Source organism: Schistocerca nitens, chromosome 4 (assembly GCF_023898315.1).
Source record: "Schistocerca nitens isolate TAMUIC-IGC-003100 chromosome 4, iqSchNite1.1, whole genome shotgun sequence".
NCBI classification, from domain to species: Eukaryota; Metazoa; Arthropoda; class Insecta; order Orthoptera; family Acrididae; genus Schistocerca; species Schistocerca nitens.
In genome coordinates this window covers 342,810,844-342,837,691 of record NC_064617.1, presented here as the reverse complement: position 1 = coordinate 342,837,691, position 26,848 = coordinate 342,810,844, and the positions used below count along the sequence as shown (strand labels likewise).

The 26,848-nt window shown below is 41.1% G+C and overlaps 1 protein-coding gene across 1 annotated transcript in view; it reads right to left on the bottom strand.

Annotated features, from left to right (window-relative positions):
* Positions 1-26,848, bottom strand: part of LOC126252297 (fatty acid synthase-like) — a 338,172-nt gene that overhangs the window by 210,465 nt on the left and 100,859 nt on the right. The window contains exons 10-13 of the mRNA XM_049953179.1: positions 12,760-12,989; positions 7,649-7,950; positions 2,989-3,133; positions 2,794-2,910 (exon numbers count right to left, since the gene is read on the bottom strand). Of these exons, the coding sequence (XP_049809136.1) occupies positions 2,794-2,910; positions 2,989-3,133; positions 7,649-7,950; positions 12,760-12,989 (794 nt within the window). The remainder of the gene's footprint in view (positions 1-2,793; positions 2,911-2,988; positions 3,134-7,648; positions 7,951-12,759; positions 12,990-26,848) is intronic.

The following is a 26,848-nucleotide window of genomic DNA, read 5'->3' as shown; positions in this document are numbered from 1 at the left end:
CATTCAACACAAATTGAGGGGAATTCTTCAGGGGGGGGGGGGGGGGCAAAAAAAAGGGAGAGAGGCAACTGCTGTAGGAGAATGATATATTATACTGAACTACAAATGAGTAGGGTGTACTACTGAATTACACTAATCTAATTTTTCTTGGACAGGCTGATAGCATTTGTTTGCTGGGTTGTGTTTTAGGTGCCAAGTTCATGAGGAGCAGTGGGCAGCAAAACTTTTTTGTTGTTGTAATACTCTTCACTGTAGGGTACATGCAAAAATGATTTCAAATTATATAGGTAGATTGTAGTGTGAGACTAAATTAAAGATTGATACTAAATTAAAGATTGATATCTGTTCTAAGGAAAGAAGGGAAAGCAGAAAGGTGGAAGGAGTATATAGAAGGTCTATACAAGGGCGATGTATTTGAGGACAATATTACAGAAATGGAAGACGATGTAGATGAAGATGAAATGGGAGATACGATACTGCGTGAAGAGTTTGACAGAGCACTGAAAGACCTGAGTCGAAACAAGGACCCCGGAGTTGACAACATTCCATTGAAATTACTGACGGCCTTGGGAGAGCCAGTCCTGACAAAACTCTACCATCTGGTGAGCAAGATGTATGAAACAGGAGAAATTCCCTCAGACTTCAAGAAGAATATAATAATTCCAATCCCAAAGAAAGCAGGTGTTGACAGATGTGAAAATTACTGAACTATCAGTTTAATACACCACAGCTGCAAAATACTACTGCAAATTCTTTACAGAAGAATGGAAAAACTAGTAGAAGCCAACCTCAGGGAAGATCAGTTTGGATTCCGTAGAAATGTTGGAACACGTGAGGCAATACTGACCTTACGACTCATCTTAGAAGCAAGATTAAGAAAGGGCAAACCTACGATTCTAGCATTTGTAGACTTAAGAGAAAGCTTTTGACAATGTTGACTGGAATACTCTCTTTCAAATTCTGAAGGTGACAGGGGTAAAATGCAGGGAGCGAAAGGCTATTTACAATTTGTACAGAAACCAGATGGCAGTTATAAGAATCGAGGGGCATGAAAGGGAAGCAGTGGTTGAAGGGAGTGAGACAGGGCTGTAGCCTATCCCCGATGTTATTCAATCCGTATATTGAGCAAGCAGTAAAGGAAACAAAAGAAAAATTCGGAGTAGGAATTAAAATCCATGGAGGAGAAATAAAAACTTTGAGGTTCACCGATGACATTGTAATTCTGTCAGAGACAGCAAAGGACCTGGAAGAGCAGCTGAACAGAATGGACAGTGTCTTGAAAGGACAATATAAGATGAACATCAACAAAAGCAAAACGAGGATAATGGATGTAGTCAAATTAAATCAGGTGATGCTGAGGGTATTAGATTAGGAAACGAGACGTTTAAAGTAGTAAATGTGTTTTGCTATTTGGGGGCAAAATAACTGATGATGGTCGAAGTAGAGAGGATATAAAATGTAGTCTGGCAATGGCAACGAAACGGTTTCTGAAGAAGAGAAATTTGTTATCATTGAGTATAGATTTAAGCATCAGGAAGTCGTTTCTGAAGGTATTTGTATGGCGTGTGGCCATGTATGGAAGTGAAATGTGGACAATGAATAGTTTGGCCAAGAAGAGAATAGAAGCTTTCGAAATGTGGTGCTACAGAAGAATGCTGAAGATAAGGTGAGTAGATCAAGTAACTAATGAGGAGGTACTGAATAGGATTGGGGAGAAGAGAAGTTTGTGGCACAACTTGACTAGAAGAAGGGATCGGTTGGTAGGACATGTTTTGAGGCATCAAGGGATGACAAATTTAGAATCGGAGGGCAGTGTGGAGGGTAAAAATTGTAGAGGGAGACCAAGAGATGAATACACTAAGCAGATTCAGAAGGATGCAGGATGCAGTAGGTACTGGGAGATGAAGAGGCTTGTACAGGATAGAGTAGCATGGAAAGCTGCATCAAATCAGTCTCAGGACTGAAGACCACAACAACAACAACATCTGTATGTATAATGTGATGGTCATACATGTTCATTAGAAACAAGAAACAACATGTTTTAATTGTAGCAGTGTGCTCTAAATATTTAATTTATGATTTAAATTAAATGACATCTGAGTGCTGAGAACATGATCAAAATAAAAAAGAGATATAAAAAATAATATGTTTTTCTCTATAAAACTCATTGTCTGACAACACTGAGAGGTAGGCAATCACCTCATTTTAAAGTATATGTATGTTACATTAAAATATAGCACATATCCATATTGAAATGCTCTTATTATTAATACAGCAAAGCAATATCATTTTGACATGCACAAATTATTGTAAATAAGATATAAATTATGAGGAAACCTACTACTTAGAGAAAACCTATTGCCTTTCAGATTATACAGTTGGAATGCAGTTCATCTACACTTTCAGTTAAGTACATAGAGAAACAGCAGTTAACACTACACTGTGAAAGAAAAATTTTGAAAAATTACTATACAGAATGTCAGCTATCATGGAGCAACTAATGTTGAATTGAAAATTACTGAGAGATGACATAAAGAAAATAACTAAAACTAAAGTATAACAAATAGAAAAGAGAAACCTAATATCACAGAAAGCAGTTATTCAAAAATGAAGTAGTGTCATAAATAAACCTGAATCAATCAGTATTGTAAATATTGAAATATTAAATTAAATTTATTCTCTTGCACCACATGAGAAGAAATAAACAGAAAAATGATAAGGAAAGATCAATAAACACCAGGCATACGTTGATTTCTTCTGTTAAATATTCCTTAATTATGACCAGTATATTACCAGATATCCAGATGCTGGGAATATTATTCTTCCATCAATTGTATGACCCCTGTACCACTCATCTTCAGGTTTGTTGAGATCAATCTCGTATGTATGGTAATGTTTATTTAGCCAGTCCTAGAGAAATATAAAAACATGTCAAATGCATGAATCAACCTCAGTTTTTGGTTATGTTTCCTTGTGTTAGAATTTTACCTTATCAGAGAAAACTGGTACAAACCACTCCCAATCATGGTTCCATTTTACTAGGGATGAAATCTGTGGTGTGCCAGATGGGACTGGGTACTGAATGCGAGGGTATAGTTTTGTAAGACATATTTGCGATCCAGACAAGTACAACCTGGAATACATTACATACCATTATAAAGCAAGTCATATTTTTGTCTTGAGAAGTGCAAATAAGCATTAAAGTGCTTTTAGTTATCTGGGTAGTTACTGAAACTTGTTTTATGATGAAATAACAAACAGCCCAAAAATAGGTTGTGCACCACACTCTGACTTGCATAGTTTACGTAATTTTGATCAGCAACCACTTTCTCAATACTCTTTTAACCACAGGAAGTTACTACATTCAGCCACCTATGAACTAAATGTGAATTCTTACTTCAGTAAAGAGAGCTGTGTCTCCAATCATGGACAGTCTCTTATTGTGCCTTAGAGGGTCATTTCAAATTTAGACCATTTGTGCTCATCAAATTGTAATAACCATAATTATGTCATTCAAACACTGCACCACTATTGCAGAACACAAAAAGAATCAAGATATGCTTCAAATTGGTTGCTCACAATGAAAATAAATAATCAAAAATAAAAGAAAAAGCTAATAATTGCCATCTAATAATTATACCTTGATTGTACAGGATGACAGAGAATAACGGGAATATTTGAAATGAGTAATGCCAGCCATGGGCAGGTGGCAGCACTGCAGGTTCATGACAGTTAGTGAGTAAATAGTCCACCATTTCAGTAATCATGGATCATTGGAACAGACAGCAGTGTGCATTAGCCATAAAAATGTTTTATAAAAACAATGATAGTTTGGTAGTGGCGCACAGGGAGTTTCGACATTTTTATAATTTAGGACAATATTATGACATTCTGTCAAAACATGCAATAAAATGTTGGATTAATAACTTTGAATAGACTGGATCTGCCCTCAAGAAGAAACCAGCAGGACAACCAAGAAGTGTGCATTCTCCAGCGAACATTGATGTTGTACGCGAGTCTGTCTTACAGAGCCTATGGAGTTCAATTCATAAGCAAGCAGCTGTGGTTGGAATGTCCCAGGAGAGTGTTCACAGAATTCATCTTGATTTAAAATTGCATCTGTACAAACTACAGATGGTGCAACAATTGAAGGACAATGATTACGAGTTACAATTAGGATTCTGTCAACAAATGATAACAAAAATAAACAAGTTGTGGATGTCAGATGAGGCACATTTTCATCTCACAGGTTACCTGAATAAACAGAACTGCCATTACTGGGTAAACGCAAATCCTAATGACGATCATGAGTGCCCTTTACAAGCTAGTAAAGTGACATCATGGTGTGGCATTTCATCACATGGTTTATCAGATCGTATTTTTTTGCAAATGAATGGGGAACACAATAACTGTCAGTGCCAGTCATTACATGGAGATGTTATGAACTTTTGTTATACTTGCACTGAACAACTTTCCAAATGTTCAAGAAGCCTGGTTTCAACAGGACAGAGCGACATCACACACTGTAAGGGAGTCAATGACATATGTGCGAGAAGTTTCTGGCAATTGTGTGCTCTCACAATTCAGTAACATTCTCTGGCCCCCAGATTTATCATTTGTGATTTTTTCTTGTGGGGCTACCTCTAAAGCAAAGTCTATACAACTCGATCAAGAACCCTGGATTAATTAAAGCAGAGAATTTGGGATGTAATTCACAGTATCCCAGCTGAGATGTGCACTGTCTTTTAGGAGCCAACTGAGAGCACTGTGTCAGCCCAGATAGTATACAACTTCCTCCACACAATCAGTTTGGTCTCATAGTACCCATTACTAACAATGCCCCCCCCCCCCCCCCCCCCATCTCACTCAAGTAACCTGTATCACAGTGCATGGAGATGGTCAGTAAATGACACCCAGAATGGAGCCTGGATCAACAGTATCATGTTCTTTTCAATGATGAGTGAGAAATTTTAGTATTTGACACCTGATGATCACCAGAGAAGAGCATGGATGTGACCAGGTATCATGCACATTCCAAGTATGCAATGTCACAAGTTTAGCTGGAGGATAGGACAGTCGTGTTATGGGATGGTGTCATACACATGTATCAGACACTTCTCATGGCTACTGAGAGTAATTTTACAGCTGTGCTGCATCAGGACAGGATACTTCAAGCTATTGTCCAATGCTATAATCAAGATTTTGATAATGGGTTCATCTTTAAAGATGATAATCAATGAGCACACTATGGCCACCTCATGAACACTTTTCTCTAGGAGCAGTCATCAATCAAACTGAATGTTCTGTGGTATCTTCTGATATGAACAGTGCTGGTTCAAGAGCATTTTACTACATGAGCAACTTAACATTTGGTACCCACCCTCCCCTCTTTTCCCTCATTCCCTTTCAGCTGTGTCAGTTTTCTCCATTAATTCTGATATGCACTGTACACAAATCTTACACTTGGGCAGCCCTGGCACCCTTGTAACATGGCACCCCAAGTGGATGCTAATTATGGTTTGTCCTGCTAAGGAATCTTGCATTTGTGGCACCTCTGGTCCGTTCTCACTTCAGTGCTCCAAGGGGTGACTTGTACCGCTAGGGCCTTAAAATGGGCCTAGATGTGAATCTGATTAAGCATACTTGCAGTGCACCATTGCCAGAACACTCCTCACACAATGGATTACCTCAAGAAAGCTACCATTAAAGAGTGGGACAGGCTTGAGTAGCAACATCTCATCCACTTTGTGGATAGTGTGCCAAGGAGTTTCCAAGACTGTTAAAATGTGGCTGGTTACTGTTGTCACCACCTATCAGCAAATGGCGGAAGCACAGTTGTACACCTTGTACAAAGATATGCACTTTCATACCTTTATTTTGATGTTGTTTTGTTTTTACTCCACAGCAATTTTTTTATCTCCTTCTGACTTTAAGCCCACATCCAGTGACTGTTTTCTTGTAACAATACAATTATTATTTAATTAGCAAGTTTAAGAAATAGAATCTAAGAAATGAATGTAATGAAGTCTCACTCAGCATATGAGGTGTTATGGTGATTGGCCCTGAATACAAATGTGAATATTTCAAAGTGAATGGAGATGTACAGGGGCAAGATGGAAGCACTGTGAACAGGATCAAATACATTAACCACTTAATAGCAACTCAGAATTGCTTGTTTCCCACCAACATTTCTGAATAGTTTCAGAAAACAATAAACACTGGTTAAATATTTAGTACATGCAAACTGAATTCACTCCTGCACATTGTCAAAATGTAGCTAAACATTTGCACGGCAAATGTATTACTTTTATATAGCATCTGACACATTCATCATTATAGAGACAAACTATGAACAAGACCCAATAGTCATTATATTAACTACGTAATGGGTATTTAAGCTTTGGAACTCAATATTCTTTATTGTATATTTAAACACAAAATAACTATCAATGAGGAATTAATAAAATACATAATATTATTACCCCACTAGAAGAAAAGGGAAGGACAGATTGTTATCCAACACATAGAGAATGCATTGATTTGCAGACAGGTGCAATGAGAAAGACTTATAAAACATTTAAGGTTTTGCACACAGTCCTTCTTCCACAGTAGAAAAAAATGCACACATTCACACAAGCACAACTCACACACACATGGCCGCTGTTTCCAGGCACTGGGGCCCAACTGCAGCTGTGTCTGACATGAGCAAGAAACTGTTGGGATGGGTGGTTGGGGATGAGGAGAAGGCATGTATTGGGGAAGGGAACGGATATCGGAGTAGTGGTCGGTGAAGATGCTACACTGCCTGTGGGAGGGGGCAGGAACAGGGCAGGGCTGCTAGATGGGGTGTTGATATGCTTTGCTTGGGGAAGGGGGGGGGGGATGGGAGGGGAGGGAGAGAGGTAGAGACAAGGAAAGGACTATGTAGGTGGACTGCTTGGATAGAAGGCATTTGATTTGATTCAGTTATTATTTACTTCAGTGTCATCACTTTCTTCCAATATGTGTAATTTCATTACAATACATGTATCTTATTGACAAGTGCAGAATTTGTTGGTGCTTGATGGTCATTGTAGACAAGTCAGTAGATGATAAGATAACCATTGCACATCTCAGGTATGCATTTCTGTCCTGCCTTTGGCTGGTATCATTATCAGGATCCTCTGACTTAATGGCCAGCTCTAGAGTCAACATTTTGGTAATGGGTTTCTCTATCTAGGTGTCAGTGCATCACCCACCAAATAAACACCTTCCTCCAGGAGGCTATGGTATGTGCTCACTTGTGTTAATTTGAGCATGCTTGGGAACAGTTAGTTGTCACAGGGACACTCCTCACATACTGGGTGATCCCAGAATTGCTGCCATCTAAGAATGGTGTAGATTTGAGCAGAAACATCTCAACTGCATAGTAGACATAGTGTCAACAATGAGGTTAAATCAAACAATGTCAACAGACTTATTAGCCCATGTCTTCTCTAGTCATATTCTCCACCTTAAGATCTTATGCAGAACATTTCCTCTTTATTGTTTAATTTTACCACTAGTTTACCCAAACATACGAATAAACCTAAGTTATTAGTGGGTAGGTGGTGTTACAGTCTGCTTAATCTCCAGAAAAAAGTTGGCTGCTGACTGTGATACAACTTACCTTCCCAAAACAAGAGAATACTGCTGCAAAGAGTTGTCATAACGTGACATTGTACTTGCTGTTGACACAGAAGTAGGCAGTGCCCCACGCATTACTCCCTGCAATATTCCTTGTGGAGCTATTTCTATTACAAATGCATTGTGCGGTATCATAGACACAGCATCTGAGAATAATACTGGTGACATCATGTTGTGTGTTAGGTATTCAGCAGAGCATTCTTTTGCAAATGAAGAGTCCCATTCATTCTTATGTACACTGGAACTAATCCATTTCTCTGAACGTTTCCTTGATTTTGGTATCACCTGTTTAAATTAAAGACAATTTTAACAGTGAATTAGCAACATATTCTACGAAATGTAAAGGAAGTTAGTGATCTTATGTAACAAAATTAGCTGGCAGAAAAACATCAGAGGTTTATAAATGTCTTTCTCATAGTAATTAATGTATATCACAAGCCTATAGTTTATTCAGCTCTACTAATAAATAGATTTATCTCCGTCAACAATCATTCTGGACCAAAATGATGAAAATAGCTGGTGCTAATACCATATTGCACTCTGGACCACAGCACTGTGATATATGACAGAATTTGCAGTATTTATTAGAAAAGTCATGAACTACAATTCATGTACAACACAGTACAAGATAGAAACAATGTGCACAACTTTAACTTGTAACATTCAGATCAATTTGGTTTTAGTATGAAAATAAAAGATGTGAAAATTGATTCACTTAGTGACAGAAACTGTCAAATAAATTTACCACTTTCTGAAAAATTGTGAAGACCTTTGATAGTGAGACCTATAACATGTTAAACGAAAGTTCAAAAATCAGACGAACTAGAGGAAGTAGAAACCATAACAGACTTCATGACATGCATCTACAGTTTGAACAGAGAAACATAGACTCAGTGGTTATTTGTGTGTTCTTCTTAAAGTATGTAACTGACATGTCTGCCCCATAAAGTAGCCCAACAAAAACATACTCAATAAGAAAGGATTCATGGTTAGTAATGTACTGAGAATGAAAATAATCACAAAAAAATCTGTGTAAAATTCATAAGTATGTGACAATATTAGAGAAGGAAAGTTGCTACTCACTACACAGTGGAGATGCTGAGTCATGGTAGGCACAACAAAAAGATTCACACAATTATAGCTTTTGGCCATTAAGTCCTCTGTCAGCAATAGACACACATTCACACACACGCACACACACATGCACTTACGCAAACGCAACTTGCACACATGTCTGCAGTCTCAAACAACTGAAAACACACTGCAAGCAGCAGCACCAGTGCATGATGGGAGTTGTTACTGGATGGGGGTAGAGAGGAGGCTGGGGCTGGGAGAGGGAGGGATAGTATGGTGGGGGTGGCAGACAGTGAAGGGCTGCAGTTTAGACGCAGGGCAGGAGAGAACATGGTGAGGAAAGGGGGGTGGGGGGTAAGTAGAGGAAAGGAGAGAAATAAAAAGAAATTAAAAGACTGTGTGTGGCAGTGAAATGACAACTGTGTAGTGCTAGAATGGGAACAGGGAGGGGGCTGGATGGGCGAAGACAGTGACTAACGAAGGTTGAGGCCAGGAGGGTTAAGGGAACATAGGATGTATTGCAGGGAAAGTTCCTAACTGCACAATTCAGAAAAGCTGGTGTTGGTGGGAAGGATCCATATGGCACAGGCTGTGAAGCAGTCATTGAGATGAGGAATATCATGTTTGGCAGCATGTTCAGCAACGGGGTGGTCCACTTCTTTTTTTGGTCACAGTTTGTCAGTGGCCATTCACGCGGACAGACAGCTTGTTGGTCATCATGCCAACATAGAATGCAGCACAGTGTTTGCAGCTTAGCTTGTAAATCACATGACTGGTTTCACAGGTAGCCCTGCCTTTGATGGGATAGGTGATGATAGTGACCGGACTGGAGTAGGTGGTGGTAGGAGGATGCATGGGTCAGGTCTTGCATCTAGGTCTATTACAGGGGTATGGGCCATGTGGTAAGGGATTGGGAGCAGGCATTGTGTAAGGATGGACGAGTATATTGTGTATGTTCAGTGGACGGCAGAATACCAACGTAGGAGGGGTGGGAAGGATAGTTGGGGGGGGGGGGGACATTTCTCATTTCAGGGCATGACGAGAGGTAATTAAAATCCTGGTGGAGCATGTAATTCAGTTGCTTCAGTCCAGGATGGTACTCAGTCACGAGGGAAATGCTCCTCTGTGGCCGGACTGTGGGACTTCGGGAGACTGGAAAGATAAGGCACGGGAGATTTGTTTTTGTATAAGGTTGGGAGGATAATTACGGTCAATGAAGGCTTCAGTGAGACCCTTGGTATATTTTGAGAGGGACTGCTCATCACTGCAGATGTGATGACCATGGGTGGCTAGGCTGTACGGAAGGGACTTCTTGGTATGGAAGGATGGCAACTGTCGGACTGGAGGTATTGCTCGTGGTTAGTAGGTTTGATATGGAAGGAGGTAATGATGTAGCCATCTTTGAGGTGGAGGTCAACACTAGGAAGGTGGCTTGTTGGGCTGAGTAGGACCAGGTGAAGCAAATGGGGGAGAAGTTGTTGAGGATCTGGAGGAATGTGGATAGTGCGTCCTCACCTTCAATCCAGATAGCAATGATGTCATCAATGAATCTGAACCAGGTGAGGAGTTAAGGATTCTGGTTTTTTAGGAAGGATTCCTGTAGGTGGCCCATAAATAGGTTGGCATAGGATGGCCATGTGGGAGCCCACAGCCATATCCCAGATTTGTTTGTAGGTGATGCCTTAAAAGGAGAAGTAATTGTGGGTGAGGATATAGTCGGTCATGGCAGCTAGGAAGGGGGTTGTTGCTTTGGAATCCTTAGGGTGAAGAGTTTGACAGAGTACTGAAAGACCTAAGCTGAAACAAGGCCCAGGGAGTAGACAACATTCCATTAGAACTACTGATAGCCTTGGGAGAGCCAGCCCTGACAAAACTCTATCATCTAGTGAGCAAGATGTATGAGACAGGCGAAGTACCATCAGACTTCAAGAAGAATATAATAATTCCAATCCCAAAGAAAGCAGGTGTTGACAGATGTGAAAATTACCGTACTATCAGTTTAATACACCACAGCTGCAAAATTCTAATATGAATTCTTCACAGACGAATAGAAAAACTAGTAGAAGCCAACCCCGGAGAAGATCAGTATGGATTCTGAAGAAATGTTGGAACACGTGAGGCAATACTGACCCTACAACTTGTCTTAAAAAATAGATTAAGGAAAGGCAAACCTACATTTCTAGCATTTGTAGACTTAGAGAAAGCTTGTGACAATGTTGACTGGAATACTCTCTTTCATATTCTGAAGCTGGCAGGGGTAAAATACAGGGAGCGAAAGGCTATTTACAATTTGTATAGAAACCAGATGGCAGTTATAAGAGTCGAGGGGCATGAAAGGGAAGCAGTGGTTGGGAAGGGAGTGAGACAGGGTTGTAGCTTATCATTGATGTTATTCAATCCGTATATTGAGCAAGCAGTAAAGGAAACAAAAGAAAAATTCGGAGTAGGAATTAAAATCCATGGAGGAGAAATAAAAACTTTGAGGTTCACCGATGACATTGTAATTCTGTCAGAGACAGCAAAGGACCTGGAAGAGCAGCTGAACAGAATGGACAGTGTCTTGAAAGGACAATATAAGATGAACATCAACAAAAGCAAAACGAGGATAATGGATGTAGTCAAATTAAATCAGGTGATGCTGAGGGTATTAGATTAGGAAACGAGACGTTTAAAGTAGTAAATGTGTTTTGCTATTTGGGGGCAAAATAACTGATGATGGTCGAAGTAGAGAGGATATAAAATGTAGTCTGGCAATGGCAATGAAACGGTTTCTGAAGAAGAGAAATTTGTTATCATTGAGTATAGATTTAAGCATCAGGAAGTCGTTTCTGAAGGTATTTGTATGGCGTGTGGCCATGTATGGAAGTGAAATGTGGACAATGAATAGTTTGGCCAAGAAGAGAATAGAAGCTTTCGAAATGTGGTGCAACAGAAGAATGTTGAAGATTAGATAGGTAGACCACATAACTATTGAGGAGGTATTGAATAGAATTGGGGAGAAGAGAAATTTGTGGCAAATGGGTTGACTAGAAGAAGGGATCGCTTGATAGGACATATTCTGAGGCATCAAGGGATCACCAATTTAGTATTGGAGGGCAGCATGGTGGGTAAAAATCGTAGAGGGAGACCAAGAGATGAATACACTATGCAGATTCAGAAGGGTGTAGGATGCAGTAGGTACTGGGAGATGAAGAAGCTTGCACAGGATGGAGTAGCATGGAGAGCTGCATCAAACTAGTCTCTGGACTGAAGACCACAACAACAACAGGGTGTCTAGAAAGGTAGTGCTCAATATCAGTAAGGCCATGGGCATTAGGAATGTTTGTGTACAGGGAGGTGGCTTCAATAGTGATGAGCAGGGCACTATGTGGTAAAGAGACAGGAACTGTGGAGAGTTGGTATCTTTTATATAGGAGAATAGGTTCTGGGTAATAGGTTGAAGGTGTTGGTCTATGAGAGCAGAGATTCTCTCAGTGGGGGCGCAGTGGGTTGTCCTGGGTGGTTTGGTTTATGGACTTTAGGAAGCATGTAGAAGGTGGGAGTGCAGGGAGTGGTGGTTGTAAGTAGAGATATGGACTCCGGAGAGAGGTTCTGAGATGGGCTTAAGAATTTGAGTAGTGACTGGAGACCCTGCTGGATTGCTGGAATTGGGTCAATGTGGCAAGGTTTGTAAGTGGAAGTATCTGACAGCTGATGGAGTTCTTCCGCCAAGTAATCCTTGCAGTTCAAAACAACGGTGGTGAAGCAGTCATTGAGATGAGGGATATGTCAGCAGATAGGATTATAAGGTCAGGATCAGTTTTTAGGTAGTGGACTGCGGTCCTTTCTGCAGATGTAAGGTTAGTTTGCATGTTGAGGGATTTGGGGAATGATGGTGAGGCAAGGTTCAAGGTTGAGAAAATCTGGAAAGTGAACAGGGGTTGGTTTGGATGCAGTGGGGATGGATCACGGTTGGATAGTAAGTATGCAATGCACACATTTCTTTTGCTGATGAATCAAGTAATTCCTTTAGCTATTTACCTTCTTCATATTCTGTAGGAGTACGTGTTCAGCAGACTTTATATATCTGCTATGAAAGGCGACTCCACCTGATTCAATTTCCTTCACAATCACATCCTGTCTGCTCAGCTTCTTCTTCAACATCATGATGTCTGAGCTTGGGCCTGATAGTGCAATATGACTAGAACTATTGTGGCATGCAATATCAACACAGGGATGGATGATATCTTTTGCTTGCTCTGCTGAAATCCCTGTTAAATTAAACTGTTTCAAGTTATTGTAATCACAGCAATAAGAAAAATATTAACTGGTTTTGCAGTGTATAAAACACATTAAATACAAAGCAAAAATTACTTTTGATAAGTTACTAGTGTGTCTCTTATTGAGACAGGGTAGGCACACATGATGCAAACTGAGATTATGAGATAGACTGCATACTTAAGCAATTTTGGATTTTTCACAGGAGTGTGTCAGGAAGTTTACACTTTGCTCTATGACTACATTTCTAACATAATCTTAGTTGTTTCAGCCAAAAGTGGGCTGTAATACTTCATTTACAGTGTTACTCGCTCGTCAGCTCATAACATGCATTTTCTTAAACCACATGGTCCATTAAAACACATGTTAACACCAATTTGTGCCCTCCAGTGCGTTTGTTTTGTCTACTTTTAGTATTTTATGCATGTATAGATCTCACTGTTCACAAAAACACAGTCCCAACTTACTTTTGATGTCATGAAATTGTCAGCCATGAGTGTATCCTTTTCTAATAAATTTCTGATTGATTGGAATCTTAAAACAAGAATACATAACTTTGTTCTTTAACATATGGCACATTTTCCAAAAACATCAAATACTGGGACTATGTTCTATGATGAATATACTTGGAAAGAGACTAAAGTATCTGTGGAAAGATTTGGATAATCCTCCATCTGTGATCCAAGAAAATTGATCAGAATATACTAGAATTATTTTCTATATAAGTTTTTTAATTTCTCAATTTCTTAGGACTGAAGCTAGATGAAAAGCTCTTTTCATTCAGGATGTCAAGTAGAAACTAAATGCTGAAATTTTTACTATGACAATTTTCTTCACTATCTCTGAAACTAAAATTCAAAATTTTGTTTATTTCAAAAACTTTTATTCTACTACATACTATGGTATTATATTTTGAGACAATTTTGTGCATTCACGAAGAATATTCTTAGCCTAGAAAAGGGCAGTCAAAATTATCTGTAGTGCCAATGTACAAATTTACATAAGCCTTTGTTTCCACTAACTCTGCTATCCTTGTATACATTGTAGGGATGAAAAATTTTTACTGTACCAAAAAGAAATTTGCCATCTTCATCATGTATGATATGTTGGTATCTTATGTAATAAATGCAATGATTTTATTATAGTAATATCTGTTTAGTGAAAAAAATACAAAGCTCCCCCATCCCCCGCCCCTGCCCCTTTTGCGTGTACATCAAGGAAATTTGGTGAGCAGTGAAGGAATATCTTATGACCAAGTTCTCTAGTCACCTCACCAATGGTCATCTGCCATAATAAGAAGCCTGAACCAAGGCCGCATCTCCTGCAGACATTATGATTGTCTAATGAATGATTATGATTGTCTAATGAAAATGTGGTTCATGGTGTGCGTTCCTGTTGTCATGTCCTAGTTCATGAATCATGGGCAACGTATGAGTGGCCAAGTAAGTGGTCCTGACAGTCAGGATACCAGTTACTTTGGAATAAGGCTGCGCATCTCGGACATATTCTGAGTCATGGTAGCCTTTGTGCTCATACGGCAAAGACTACCAAATCCACCGGTTAGTCCCTCAACCGTTAGGGGTAAAACTCAATGGGACTCGGGGCAAGTAAGGCTAGCAATCTGCTTCCCTGGTGCTTTAAATATGATGCTGGCAACAGTCAGAGCAAAATGCCTCAGACCTTTGGAGGTGACGGAGTCCCACCTCTAACTGACAAACCAGGGACTCCTAAGATACGACTTGGCAAACAAATGGTAATGAGATGGGGAGCTATTAACGTCAATGGGGGCTACTCTGGGAAGAAGGTAGAGCTGGCAGAGGCTGCAAGTAAGATGGGGCTGGACGTTTTAGCTGTTAGTGACATTCGGGTAAGGGGTGAGAAAGAAGAGGAAGTGGGAGAATACAAGGTCTACCTATCAGGAGTCAAAGCAGGAATAGCACAATGGGGTGTAGGGCTTTACATCAGGAAAGAAATGGAACCCAGCGTAGTTGCAATAAGGTATGTAAACGAATGACTGCTGTGGATAGATTTGACATTGTCTCATTGTCTAGCAAGAAAATTAGGACTGTGTCAGTATATTCGCATTGTGAAGGTACAGATCAAGATAAGATGGATAGTTTTTATGAGGTACTCAGTGATGTAGTTGTTAGAGTAAAGGACAAGGACAGTGTTCTGCTCATGGGTGATTTAATGCCAGGATTGTAAATCGAACAGAAGGGTATGAAAAGGTTATGGGTAAATTTGGAGAGGATATGGAGGCCAAAAGGAACGGGAAACAACTCTTGGATTTCTGTGACAGTATGGGATTAGTAATCACAAACTCCTTTTTTAAACATAAGAACATTCACTTGGGAAGGCAGGGGAACCAGATATGTCATTGACTATATAATAACAGATCAGGCATTCAGGAAGGCTGTGAGGGACACATGTGTATTCAGGGGATTCTTCGATGACACTGATCATTATTTAATCTGCAGTGAAATTGGTATTGTGAGGCCGAAAGTGCAGGAGGACAGGTCCATATGTAGGAGGATAAGAGTGGAGAAACTTCAGGATAGGGAAATCAGGCACAAGTACATAACAGTGATCTCAGAAAGGTACCAGTTAGTTGAATGTAGTCAATTACAGTCATTGGAAAAGGAATGGACAAGGTACAGGGACACAGTACTAGAAGTGGTTAAAGAATGTCTTGGAACAGTAGTGTGTAAAGGTAGGACGAAGCAAACAGCTTGGTGGAATGACACAGTCAAGGCAGCCTGTAAAAGAAAAAAGAAGGCGTATCAAAAATGGCTACATACTAGAACTCAGGTAGACAGAGAAAGTTATGTTGAAGAAAGAAACAAAGCCAAACAGATAGTTGCAGCATCTAAGAAGAAATCTTGGAAAGACTTTGGAAACAGGTTGGAGACTTTGGGTCAAGCTGCTGGAAAACCATTCTGGAGTGTAATTAGCAGTCTTCGAAAGGGAGGTAAGAAGGAAATGATAAGTATTTTGGACAGTTCAGGAAAACTGCTGGTGAATCCTGTGGGTTCCTTTGGCAGATGGAGGGAATATTTTGAAGAGTTGCTCAATGTAGATGAAAATACGATCAGTAATGTTTCAGATTTCGATGTACAATGGGATAGGAATCATGATGGAAATAGGATCACATTTGAGGAAGTGGAGAAAATGGTCAATAGATTACAGTGCAATAAAGCAGCTGGGGTGGATGAAATTAAGTCGGAACTCATAAAATACAGTGGAATGTCAGGTCTTAAATGGCTACACAGGATAACTGAAATGGCCTGGGAGTCGGGACAGGTTCCATCAGACTGGACAAAAGCAGTAATCACACCAATCTTTAAACATGTAAACAGAAAAGATTGTAACACCAATCTTTAAACATGGAAACAGAAAAGATTGTAACAACTACAGAGGTATCTCTTTAATCAGTGCTGTGGGTAAAATCTCCTCAGGTATTGTTGAAAGGAAAGTGCGAGTATTAGTTGAGGACCAATTGGATGAAAATCATGTCGGTTTAGGCCTCTTAGAGGTTGTCAGGACCAGATCTTTAGCTTACGGCAAATAATGGAGAAGTGTTATGAGTGGAACAGGGAATTGTATCTATGCTTTATAGAGCTAGAAAAGGCATATGACAGGGTTCCTAGGAGGAAGTTATTGTCTGTTCTACGAGATTATGGAATAGGAGGCAAACTTTTACAAGCAATTAAAGGTCTTTACATGGATAGTCAGGCAGCAGTTAGAGTTGACGTAAATTGAGTTCATGGTTCAGAGTAGTTTCAGGGGTAAGACAAGGCTGCAACCTGTCTCCACTGTTGTTCATATTAATTATGGATCATATGTTGAAAACAATAGACTGGCTGCGTGAGATTAAGATATGTGAACACAAAATAAGCAGTCTTGCATATGCGGATGACTTAGTTGTGATGGCAGATTCGATTGAAAGTTTGCAAAGTAATATTTCAGAGCTAGATCAGAAATATAAGGACTATGGTATGAAGATCAGCATCTCCAAAACGAAAGTAATGTCAGTGGGAAAGAGATATAAACGGATTGAGTGCCAACTAGGAGGAACAAAGTTAGAGCAGGTGGACAATTTCAAGTACTTAGGATGCATATTCTCACAGGATGGCAACATTGTGAAAGAACTGGAAGTGAGGTGTAGCAAAGCTAATGCAGCGAGTGCTCAGCTACGATCTACTCTCTTCTGCAAGAAGGAAGTCAGTACCAAGACTAAGTTATCTGTGCACCATTCAATCTTTCGACCAACTTTGTTGTATGGGAGTGAAAGCTGGGTGGATTCAGGTTACCTTATCAATAAGGTTGAGGTTACGGATATGAAAGTAGCTAGGATGATTGCAGGTACTAGTAGATGGGAACAATGGCAGGAGGGTGTCCACAATGAGGAAATCAAAGAAAAACTGGGAATGAACTCTATAGATGTAGTAGTCAGGGCGAACAGGCTTAGATGGTGGGGTCATGTTACACGCATGGGAGAAGCAAGGTTGCCCAAGAGACTCATGGGTTCAGCAGTTGAGGGTAGGAGGAGTCAGGGCAGACCAAGGAGAAGGTACCTGGATTCGGTTAAGAATGATTTTGAAGTAATAGGCTTAACATCAGAAGAGGCACCAATGTTAGCACTGAATAGGAGATCATGGAGGAATTTAATAAGGGGGACTATACTCCAGACTGAACGCTGAAAGGCATAATCAGTCTTAAATGATAATGATGATGATGATGATGATGAATGAAAATAAATGAATATTATAAGGCAGTATTTGTACTGAATGATGTTAATGATGTAAATGGTCTCATTTTGGCCACAATCAAGTCAAATTCTCTTTTATAACAGTTTTTAACATGCAGCATTATGCTGAACATACAATGGTAAATAAACTCAGCTGAAGTTATTCCAAAGACAAAAAAATAATCATTCAGTTTTGTGGGGTCGATAGGTCATATCGACTATAGACAACATAATCCTTGGGACTCAGGTCGCTCATACAAGTCGCCATGTTAATTGAGTCTGTCCTTATACCTTGTACTGTGTGCACGTGTATGATAATTGTCAAAATATATTTATGTGCAGATATTAGTGGGGACAGTTTATTCCATATACCGACTTTTGTATCCCATTCCCATATTGGTGACCCTGCAGTTTCTACGTCTTCTGCGACTTCTGTGCCAGGTGCTGTAAATCAACAGGTTACACACACGCCACCATGGCCACCCCACCCAAAGCTTTGTTCGAAGATTTGGAAGCCCAACTATGGCTGCCGGACCCCTTCCATCCTTCGCCAATGGCCGGCTCGCCATTACTCCACAGTTATTCGTGATCTCCAACCGTGTTAACCTCAAACTTTGTTGTTCTACAATGGTCGAGTGCTACATGATTATCTCAAACAATGGACTCAGGTTTCATGTCACCGGACTGTGCTCACCAACATGTGAAGTGTGAAGTGGATAATATACAGAGCAGTGTACCTACTGATTGATCATATAATGTTCAAAGTGATCTACATTTGCACACATGCTTTGACTCTCAACGGGCCGCAACAACAGTTACTGTCGTGCCATGTGAAATGCCACCATTTGTGCAAAATGCACCCGGCCACTATCAATCACGACCTATTCCAGTTTTGCAGACTTACGATGGACATTTTTGTGCGTGAAATTTTCCTTGCTCACCTCCCAGACCTGTTGCTCAATTTTTCGACCACGTGGGTTCGAGTACATCTTTCAGTGTTTTGCCTTCCAAGGGCATCTTAACCACACTGCAGTGATCTTCTGCAAGCTCCACCGGTAATTTATAATCTGACCCCATGGGGCATGTTTTCAATGTGTGTGGAGAACTCACACTTTTGTTTCACGAGTTACCAACCCCCCACACACACACTTGCAGGGGACCCTGGTTCCGACCGCTCAGCCGCTCGCCTCTCCCACAGCTCCACCTGTGTCTGCCTCGCCGGGCTTCCGCGTTATTTCCGTGGTGGGCAAATTCAAATCAGTACCTGTAACCTATGGTCAAGTTTATGGGGCCTTTACACGTATCACACAAGCACTCATTCCCACGGTACTGAGCGTGCCAGCTGTGTTGTGTTTTTGCGACACGTGAAGGACAATGTAACCCACCATAGCTACCAACATTCTTGCCAGTAACACACCCACACCTACTGTGCCAGCCCACTGTATGGCCTCTCCTGCCACAGACCAGCCGGTTTTCCAAGGGACACCGAAGCCACCTTCGCCCCTCCCCCAGGTCGTCTGCCAAAGCTGCCACCTTTATCCGAAGACAACCCTGTATCATGGTTTGCGCTTGTCAAGCATCTTTTTGAGTTGCATCATGTGTCCGATGACAACTCTAAATTCCTGTGTCTTGTCACACACCTCCATGATCACTCAGACTTAATTTGCAATCTACTCCTCCCACCACCACCTCCACCAAAGTACGAGTTCACAAAGAAAACGATCATGGAATGACTCGCCTGCTCACCACAAGAATTAATCATCAAGATCTTGTATGAGGGACACCTGAGCGACCGAACTGCATCACAACTCTGGCGCCACCTTCAGTTACTTGTGAATGAGTATACCATGCCGGACATCACTCTGTGGACAGTGTGGTCTGCCAAATTGCCTACCAACCTACAGATCCACCTGCTTCCGCACTCCTTCGAGTCAATTGGCTCTCATCTGCGCACTGCAGACCAACTGTATTCATTGCTATGACAACACCAACCAGCTCACCACTCACCACTAGTTGGCACAACTGCTCCTGCTTACTGGCCGTCTGCTGGCAGAGGCAGGGCTCGCTCCATTTCTGCACCTTCTACACCACCTGGCAATATCCGCTCACTCTCGCCACTGTCCGAGCACTCCAGGATTGCCCACACACCATACATGCTGGTATACATGCCGGAACAAATCAACAAGGACAACCACCACAGCAACCAGCTCATCCATACTGTTGGTGCCATAAGATTTTTGGTGATAATACCAAGAAGTGCCGATTGCCTTGCCAGCACCCAAACGCTGACTGCAGGACCTAAAAGATGCCGAGTCCCATTTTATGTAATGTCTGCGGCATAAAGAAAATTCACACCACAGCCTACGACCCACAAAGCAACAGGTTAGTGGAATGGTGGCACCGCACTCTAAAAACAGCACTTAGGTGGTGCGACTGCCTCTGGTCCGAAGCACTTCCATGGGCACTGCTCAGCCTCCATTCAACTTTCAAGCCGACTTACAGGAAACTATCTCAGAATTCGTTTTCAGGGAGAACTCCATCCTACCAGGGGAATTCAGCCTCAAGAACCTGAAGAATTCCCCCCCCCCCCCCCCTTCCTCCCGGGATTTCATAAGTCACATGCGCACTCACTTCAAACATGCATGCCTACACCCACCTATCAGCCACTCCCCGCTAGACACTTACATGCCAACTGCTCTCAACACTTGCTCCCACATAATGCTGAGAGATGATTCGGTCTGACAACCTCTGCAACCACCTTATCTCGGACCCTTTAAAGTCCTCCGGCAGGGTGATAAAACTTTCGACATCATCGTCAAAGGCAGTCCACAAACTGTTTCGTTACACCGACTCAAGCCAGCATTCTTGGACCCCGACGTCCCTCTGCTGGCTCAGTCTGATTCTCCTAATGACTCTCCCGCCAGTCCCCCTCCCTCCGTGGAGTCTGACAATGTTTCTCCTCGGGCCACAAAGACACTTTGCTCACCCAATGCCTCCCCATCACATTTTGTGGGTTTCTCAGACATGCCATCCTCCACCCTGTATGCGGGCTTCGCTGCTACCTCATTGACTATGGAGACACTGTCTGCCATAGTCACCCTGCTCTGCAACGTACCCCCACACTGGGTGGATGACATTTCAGTCACCACTCTTGATGACTGAGTTCTCATTCTACTCACAGACACCATGGCCCCGCCAGCCAATGACCAGTTAAATGTCAGTGTTGTGCATAGCCTCACCCTCCCATGTGAGTGTTACCCGATGACAATTTGTGCCTTCAACTCGCCAGGCAGCTCGATTAGCATCCGGGCTTGCCACACCTACAAACCGCCGTCCACCATTCAATCCGCCTGCTCTCAGGCTGGCCGCCGCATCGTCCATCCTCGCTGGCTCAACAACTTCAAGGTGGACCTGCCTCCCGTCGCTCCGCCTCCGTGCTCTGTCCTAGTCGTGTGTCTACCAGCTCGTATGACCACCAACAGCGTCGATGCCCACATGCTCTTCCCTCAAGATTCACATGCGGTACTCTGTACTGCGGGGTGGAGGGGGGGTGGGCTGGAGAGGGGGCTGTGTGGCATCGATAGGTCATATCAACCATAAACAACATTAATATTTGGGACTCAAGTCACTCATCCAAGTCTCCATGTTAATTCAGTCTGTTCTTATACCTTGTACTTTGTGCACATGTATGATAATTGTCGAAATATATGTATGCCTACACCCACCTATCAGCCACTCCCCGCTAGACACTTACATGCCAACTGCTCTCAACACTTGCTCCCACGTAATGCTGAGAGATGATTCGGTCTGACAACCTCTGCAGCCACCTTATCTCGGACCCTTTAAAGTCCTCCGGCAGGGTGATACAACTTTCGACATCATCGTCAAAGGCAGTCCACAAACTGTTTTGTTACACCGACTCAAGCCAGCATTCTTGGACCCCGACGTCCCTCTGCTGGCTCAGTCTGATTCTCCTAATGACTCTCCCGCCAGACAGTTTATTCTGTATACTGATATTCGTATCCTGTTAGCATAGTTTCAATATTTCTTAATGTGTCTATGGAAGAAGTTAATTTTCAAATGAAGTCAGTGAGAAAGTTATGATCAACTAAATACACATACGGAAAGAAGTATTTTAATTGTGAGAAGTACAAAAAGTGGGAAATGGTATCTCTGGTTTTGAAACAGCTTGCTGATATCAGATTTCCAAACTAGTAAATGGCGTTTCTAAGAGTGAAGTGAGCTATCAATTGAGTGGGGATGAAAGATATTTTACTTCCACTAGCTGAAAGTAATCACAAAGCATATTAATGTGGAAAATTTTAATTTGAATGGTACCACAAAAGCCAGGAACTCACAGAATTTATCTGAGTGTCAGATTAAGTATTATTGTTGGTTGTTTGAGTAATTAACAAAATCAACAACTATATTACAATGACTTCTGGTGAAGACTACAGAAAATAATATGTCCTTCCTTGCACTGTTCTCCTTTAAATGATATGAAGTTGCAAACATGACAGTACATGGCCAATGCATGCAATAAATATGACGAAGACAGGAACCCATTTTTGTCATAGTTGTTGTTGTTGTTGTTGTGGTCTTCAGTCCTGAGACTGGTTTGATGCAGCTCTCCATACTACTCTATCCTGTGCAAGCTTCTTCATCTCCCAGTACCTACTGCAGCCTACGTCCTTCTGAATCTGCTTAGTGTATTCATCTCTTGGTCTCCCTCTACGATTTTTATCCTCCACGCTGCCCTCCAGTACCAAATTGGTGATCCCTTGATGCCTCAGAACATGTCCTACCAACCGATCCCTTCTTCTAGTCAAGTTGTGCCACAAACTCCTCTTCTCCCCAATTCTATTCAATACCTCCTTATTAGTTATGTGATCTACCCATCTAATCTTCAGCATTCTTCTGTAGCACCACATTTCAAAATTTTCTTATCTCTTCTTGTCTAAACTATTTATCGTCCATGTTTCACTTCCATACATGGCTACACTCCATACAAATACTTTCAGAAACGACTTCCTGACACTTAAATCAATACTCGATGTTAACAAATTTCTCTTCTTCAGAAACACTTTCCTTGCCATTGCCAGTCCACATTTTATATCCTCTCTACTTTGACCGTCATCAGTTATTTTGCTCCCCAAATAGCAAAACTCCTTTACTACTTTAAGTGTCTCATTTCCTAATCTAATTCCCTCAGCATCACTTGATTTAATTTGACTACATTCCTTTATCCTCATTTTGCTTTTGTTGATGTTCATCTTATACCCTCCTTTTAAGACACTGTCCATTCTGTTCAACTGCTCTTCCAAGTCCTTTGCTGTCTCTGACAGAATTACAATGTCATCGGCAAACCTCAAAGTTTTTATTTCTTCTCCATGGATTTTAAATAAATGGCCTTTCTGATTTGTAAGTAGTAGTACAAGCTCGTTACAAGGTAAATGACACATTCACCCACTAAACACTAGAGGAAAATTATTTGAATGTTATTAACTTTTCTTTAATCATTATGCAGAGAGCCATATAGTAATCTAGAGGGTTTCTTTCAGAACTGAAAAATTTGAGGAATAAACTCTACATTTTGAAATCTATGTTGAAAGGCTACATTGTGGCATATAGCTATTATTTTGTACAGTACTTCCTGTATTAATATCTAGATCTACTGCCATAATCTGCAAATTACAGTGCCTGTACCATTCACATACAGAGCACAGGAAGAATGGCTGCTTAAGTGCCTTTGTGTGTGCTGTGATTAATCTAATCATGAAACTGTCTCCCAGATCAAAACTGTATGCTGGACCAAAACTTGAATCTGGGACCTTTGCCTTCAATGGGCAAGTGCTCACTAACTAAGCTAGCCAGTCATGACTCATGACCTGTCCTCATAGCTTTACTTCCACCAGTTCCTAATCTCCTATTTCCAAAACTTTACAGAAGTTTCATATCAGGATATACTCTGCAGCAAAGTGAAAATTCATTCTGAAAACAATTACCAAGGCTGTGGCTAAGCCATGTCTCAGTGCTACCCTTTCTTCCAGAAGTCGTAGTCCAACAATTTATGCAGAATTACTGTGAAGTTTGGAAGGTAGAAGATGAGGAAATGGTGGAAGTAAAACCTCGAGGGCAAGATATGAGTCAAGCTCAGGTAGCACAGTTGGTAGGACACTTGACCATAAAAGGCAAAGGCCGTGAGTTTGAGTCCCAATCTGGCACATAGTTTTAATCTGGCACACAGTTTAATTTGATAGAAAGTTTCAAATCAGCACACAGTATGCTGCAGTATGAAAATTCACTCTGGAAACCTAATCTTGTCCAGATACTACAGAAGCATTGTATAGAGGGCTGTAGATTCGCTACTTAATACTGTTCTCAGAACTTTGTAAGTAGGCTTTCATATGAGTACTGACATCTTCCTTTGAGAATCTTCCAGGTTAGATTTTTCAGTATTCCATGATATTGTCTCGTGGATCAAACAAACCTACTACCATTAATACGGCCCTTTCTGTATACAATCAATACTGGAAATTAGTCCTATACGACATGTGTCCCACACACTTAAGCAATCTTCTAGGATGGCTTACATGAGTGTTTTGTAAGCAACAGCTATGGTACCTGTGACTGAGCCCATGTGATTGATCAATTTCATACCCACACAAATTTTTACACCAAAGCATTTGTACAAGTTGACTGAATTCATCTGTGTTGCCAGCAGATAATATACATGATGACAATATGATGAAAAGTATAGATTGCTACTCAGCATATAGTGGAGATGTTGAGTCACAGAGTGACACAATGTACATTTAAGGTAAATTGTCAATGATTGGAACACTTTGAAATTTTAACAGTATCTGCCTACACATTGCCAGAAATTGATTCAGTGTAGACAACCACATCACTTGCAAAAAGTATGAGGTTACTGTGACTGTGCAGGCTTTCCTGACATTAGTAAGTCTCTGTACTCTGGTCAAGTTAGTTGCCCGATCCCACAATAAACATGGCTCAGTGTTTCAGTGACCCATATGTCTGCCATCTTCAGGAGGGATGCTGTTGCTGCTGCTACTGTTGAGTCCTGCTGACAACTCATGGAAAGATTAGAAATGGTCATCCCACATAGACGCACATGATGTACAAGGCATATGCAACACCCATCACCAGTGCTGCCCCCAATAGTGGGCTTGTGGCATCACCTATAGTAGAAATTATAAACAATATCTCAAAAACTGGACACCTGGTAATCATCAGTCATCTCAAATTTCATTCCAGGTCCCTGAAACAATGTTCCACTATTGTCAATTTTGCCACCTGTTACAGGCTTCAGTGCAGACAATGTTCTATGCACCTGTCCTGAACCATGCAAATTGACCAACCAAAGTAAGCCTTCCCATAATGACATGGAATTTTTTATATGCAAGGCTCTCTAAGTCCCAAATCATCCTCGACAGTGCAGAGTAGTGCCTAATCTTGATTGGTTGGCAGAAAACACTCTTAATGTCAATGTGTCCACCTCCATAGTGCAGTGGTAGCATTACGGCCTACCACGCAAGGGGGCCCGGGTTCGATTCCCGACATGGAAGTGGGTGTTGTGTGTCCTTCATAATCATTTTCATCATCATTAAAACACAAGTTGCCAAAGTGGCGTCAACTAAAAAGACTTGCAATACGGCGGCCAAACCCCATAGGGATATCCCAGCCAATAAATGTCATACGATCATTTCATTTCATTTTTCAGTGTTTTAAATTTCTTCCAGTCTTAAAGGATATGATGCCAGCAGAAGGAATACATGCCACATGCTCCCAGCATAATGAATAAATGCCATACATCTATGCCCCTCTTCATGCACTTCCACAAAAGGTACACCTCTGTACATAGATGAATCTGCTACTCAGTATATCTCTTTTCCTTAAACACAGGTGCCAAGTGCACAAGAGCCTGTTAACCTGATCAGAAATAGCAGGTGTTCTTTGTACCAGAGTCCTAAACATACCCCTGCATTCATATGGTTGGAAACTCTTTGCATGCAGAAATCAGTTACTATGAGCCAGTTTTTTGTGAACACACTTTCCCAGTGTACCATCACATTTTTTCCACGCCGTTACATCCAAAATTGGAAACTATTCAGAATTTTCAACCTTTGTGATTAGTGTAATGCTTGGATGAAGACAACTGATCTTGTTCAAAAATCATTTAAGAACATCATGTATACAAGCCAGACAAAAACAGAGGTCATCATTGTATCTCCAGAAATACATTGCTTTTACAGTCAATGTTCTCAGTGCCCTGTAGTCCTCCATGAATGAACTGGCAACTCTGGCTGATGCGGGACTGCCTGTAGCAGCTTGGTTAATCTGTTCAAATATATTTCCATTTAAAAACATCTTAGATTTCAGAAAATTAATGAGTGACTGACTTTTTTTATTGATCCAGTTAGATCAGACAGCAGAAATTGTACAACTGATGCTGAACAGATCAAAGAAAAGTTAAAGTAATATATAGTGTTAGCAAGTAGATGCAAATTAAAATTAGGTACATATTCTTTAATAGTCATTGGGGACTGGAATTCTATAGTAGGCACAGGGAGAGAAGGAAAAGTAGTAGGTGAGTATGGACTGGGGTCAGGAATGAAAGAGGAAGCCGCCTGGTAGAATTTTGTGTAGAGCATCACTTAATCATAGCTAACACTGGGTTTAAGAATCATGAAAGAAGGTTGTATATGTGGAAGAGACCTGCAAGCACTGGAAGATTTCAGATAGATTACATAATGGTAAGACAGAGATTTAGGAACCAGGCTTTAAATTGTAAGAGAATTCCAGGGGCAGATGTGGACTCTGACCACAATTTATTGGTTGTGAACTGTAGATTAAAACTGCAGAAACTGCAAAAAGGTAGGAATTTAAAGAGATGGGACCTGGACAATTTGAAAGAACCAGAGGTTGTACAGAGTTTCAGACAGAGCATTAGGGGATGATTGACAAATACAGGGGAAAAAAATACAGTAGAGGAAGAATGGGTAGCTTTGAGAGATGAAATAGTAAAGGCCAGAGGATCAAGTAGGTAAAAAGACAAGGGCTAGTAGAAATCCTTGGGTAACA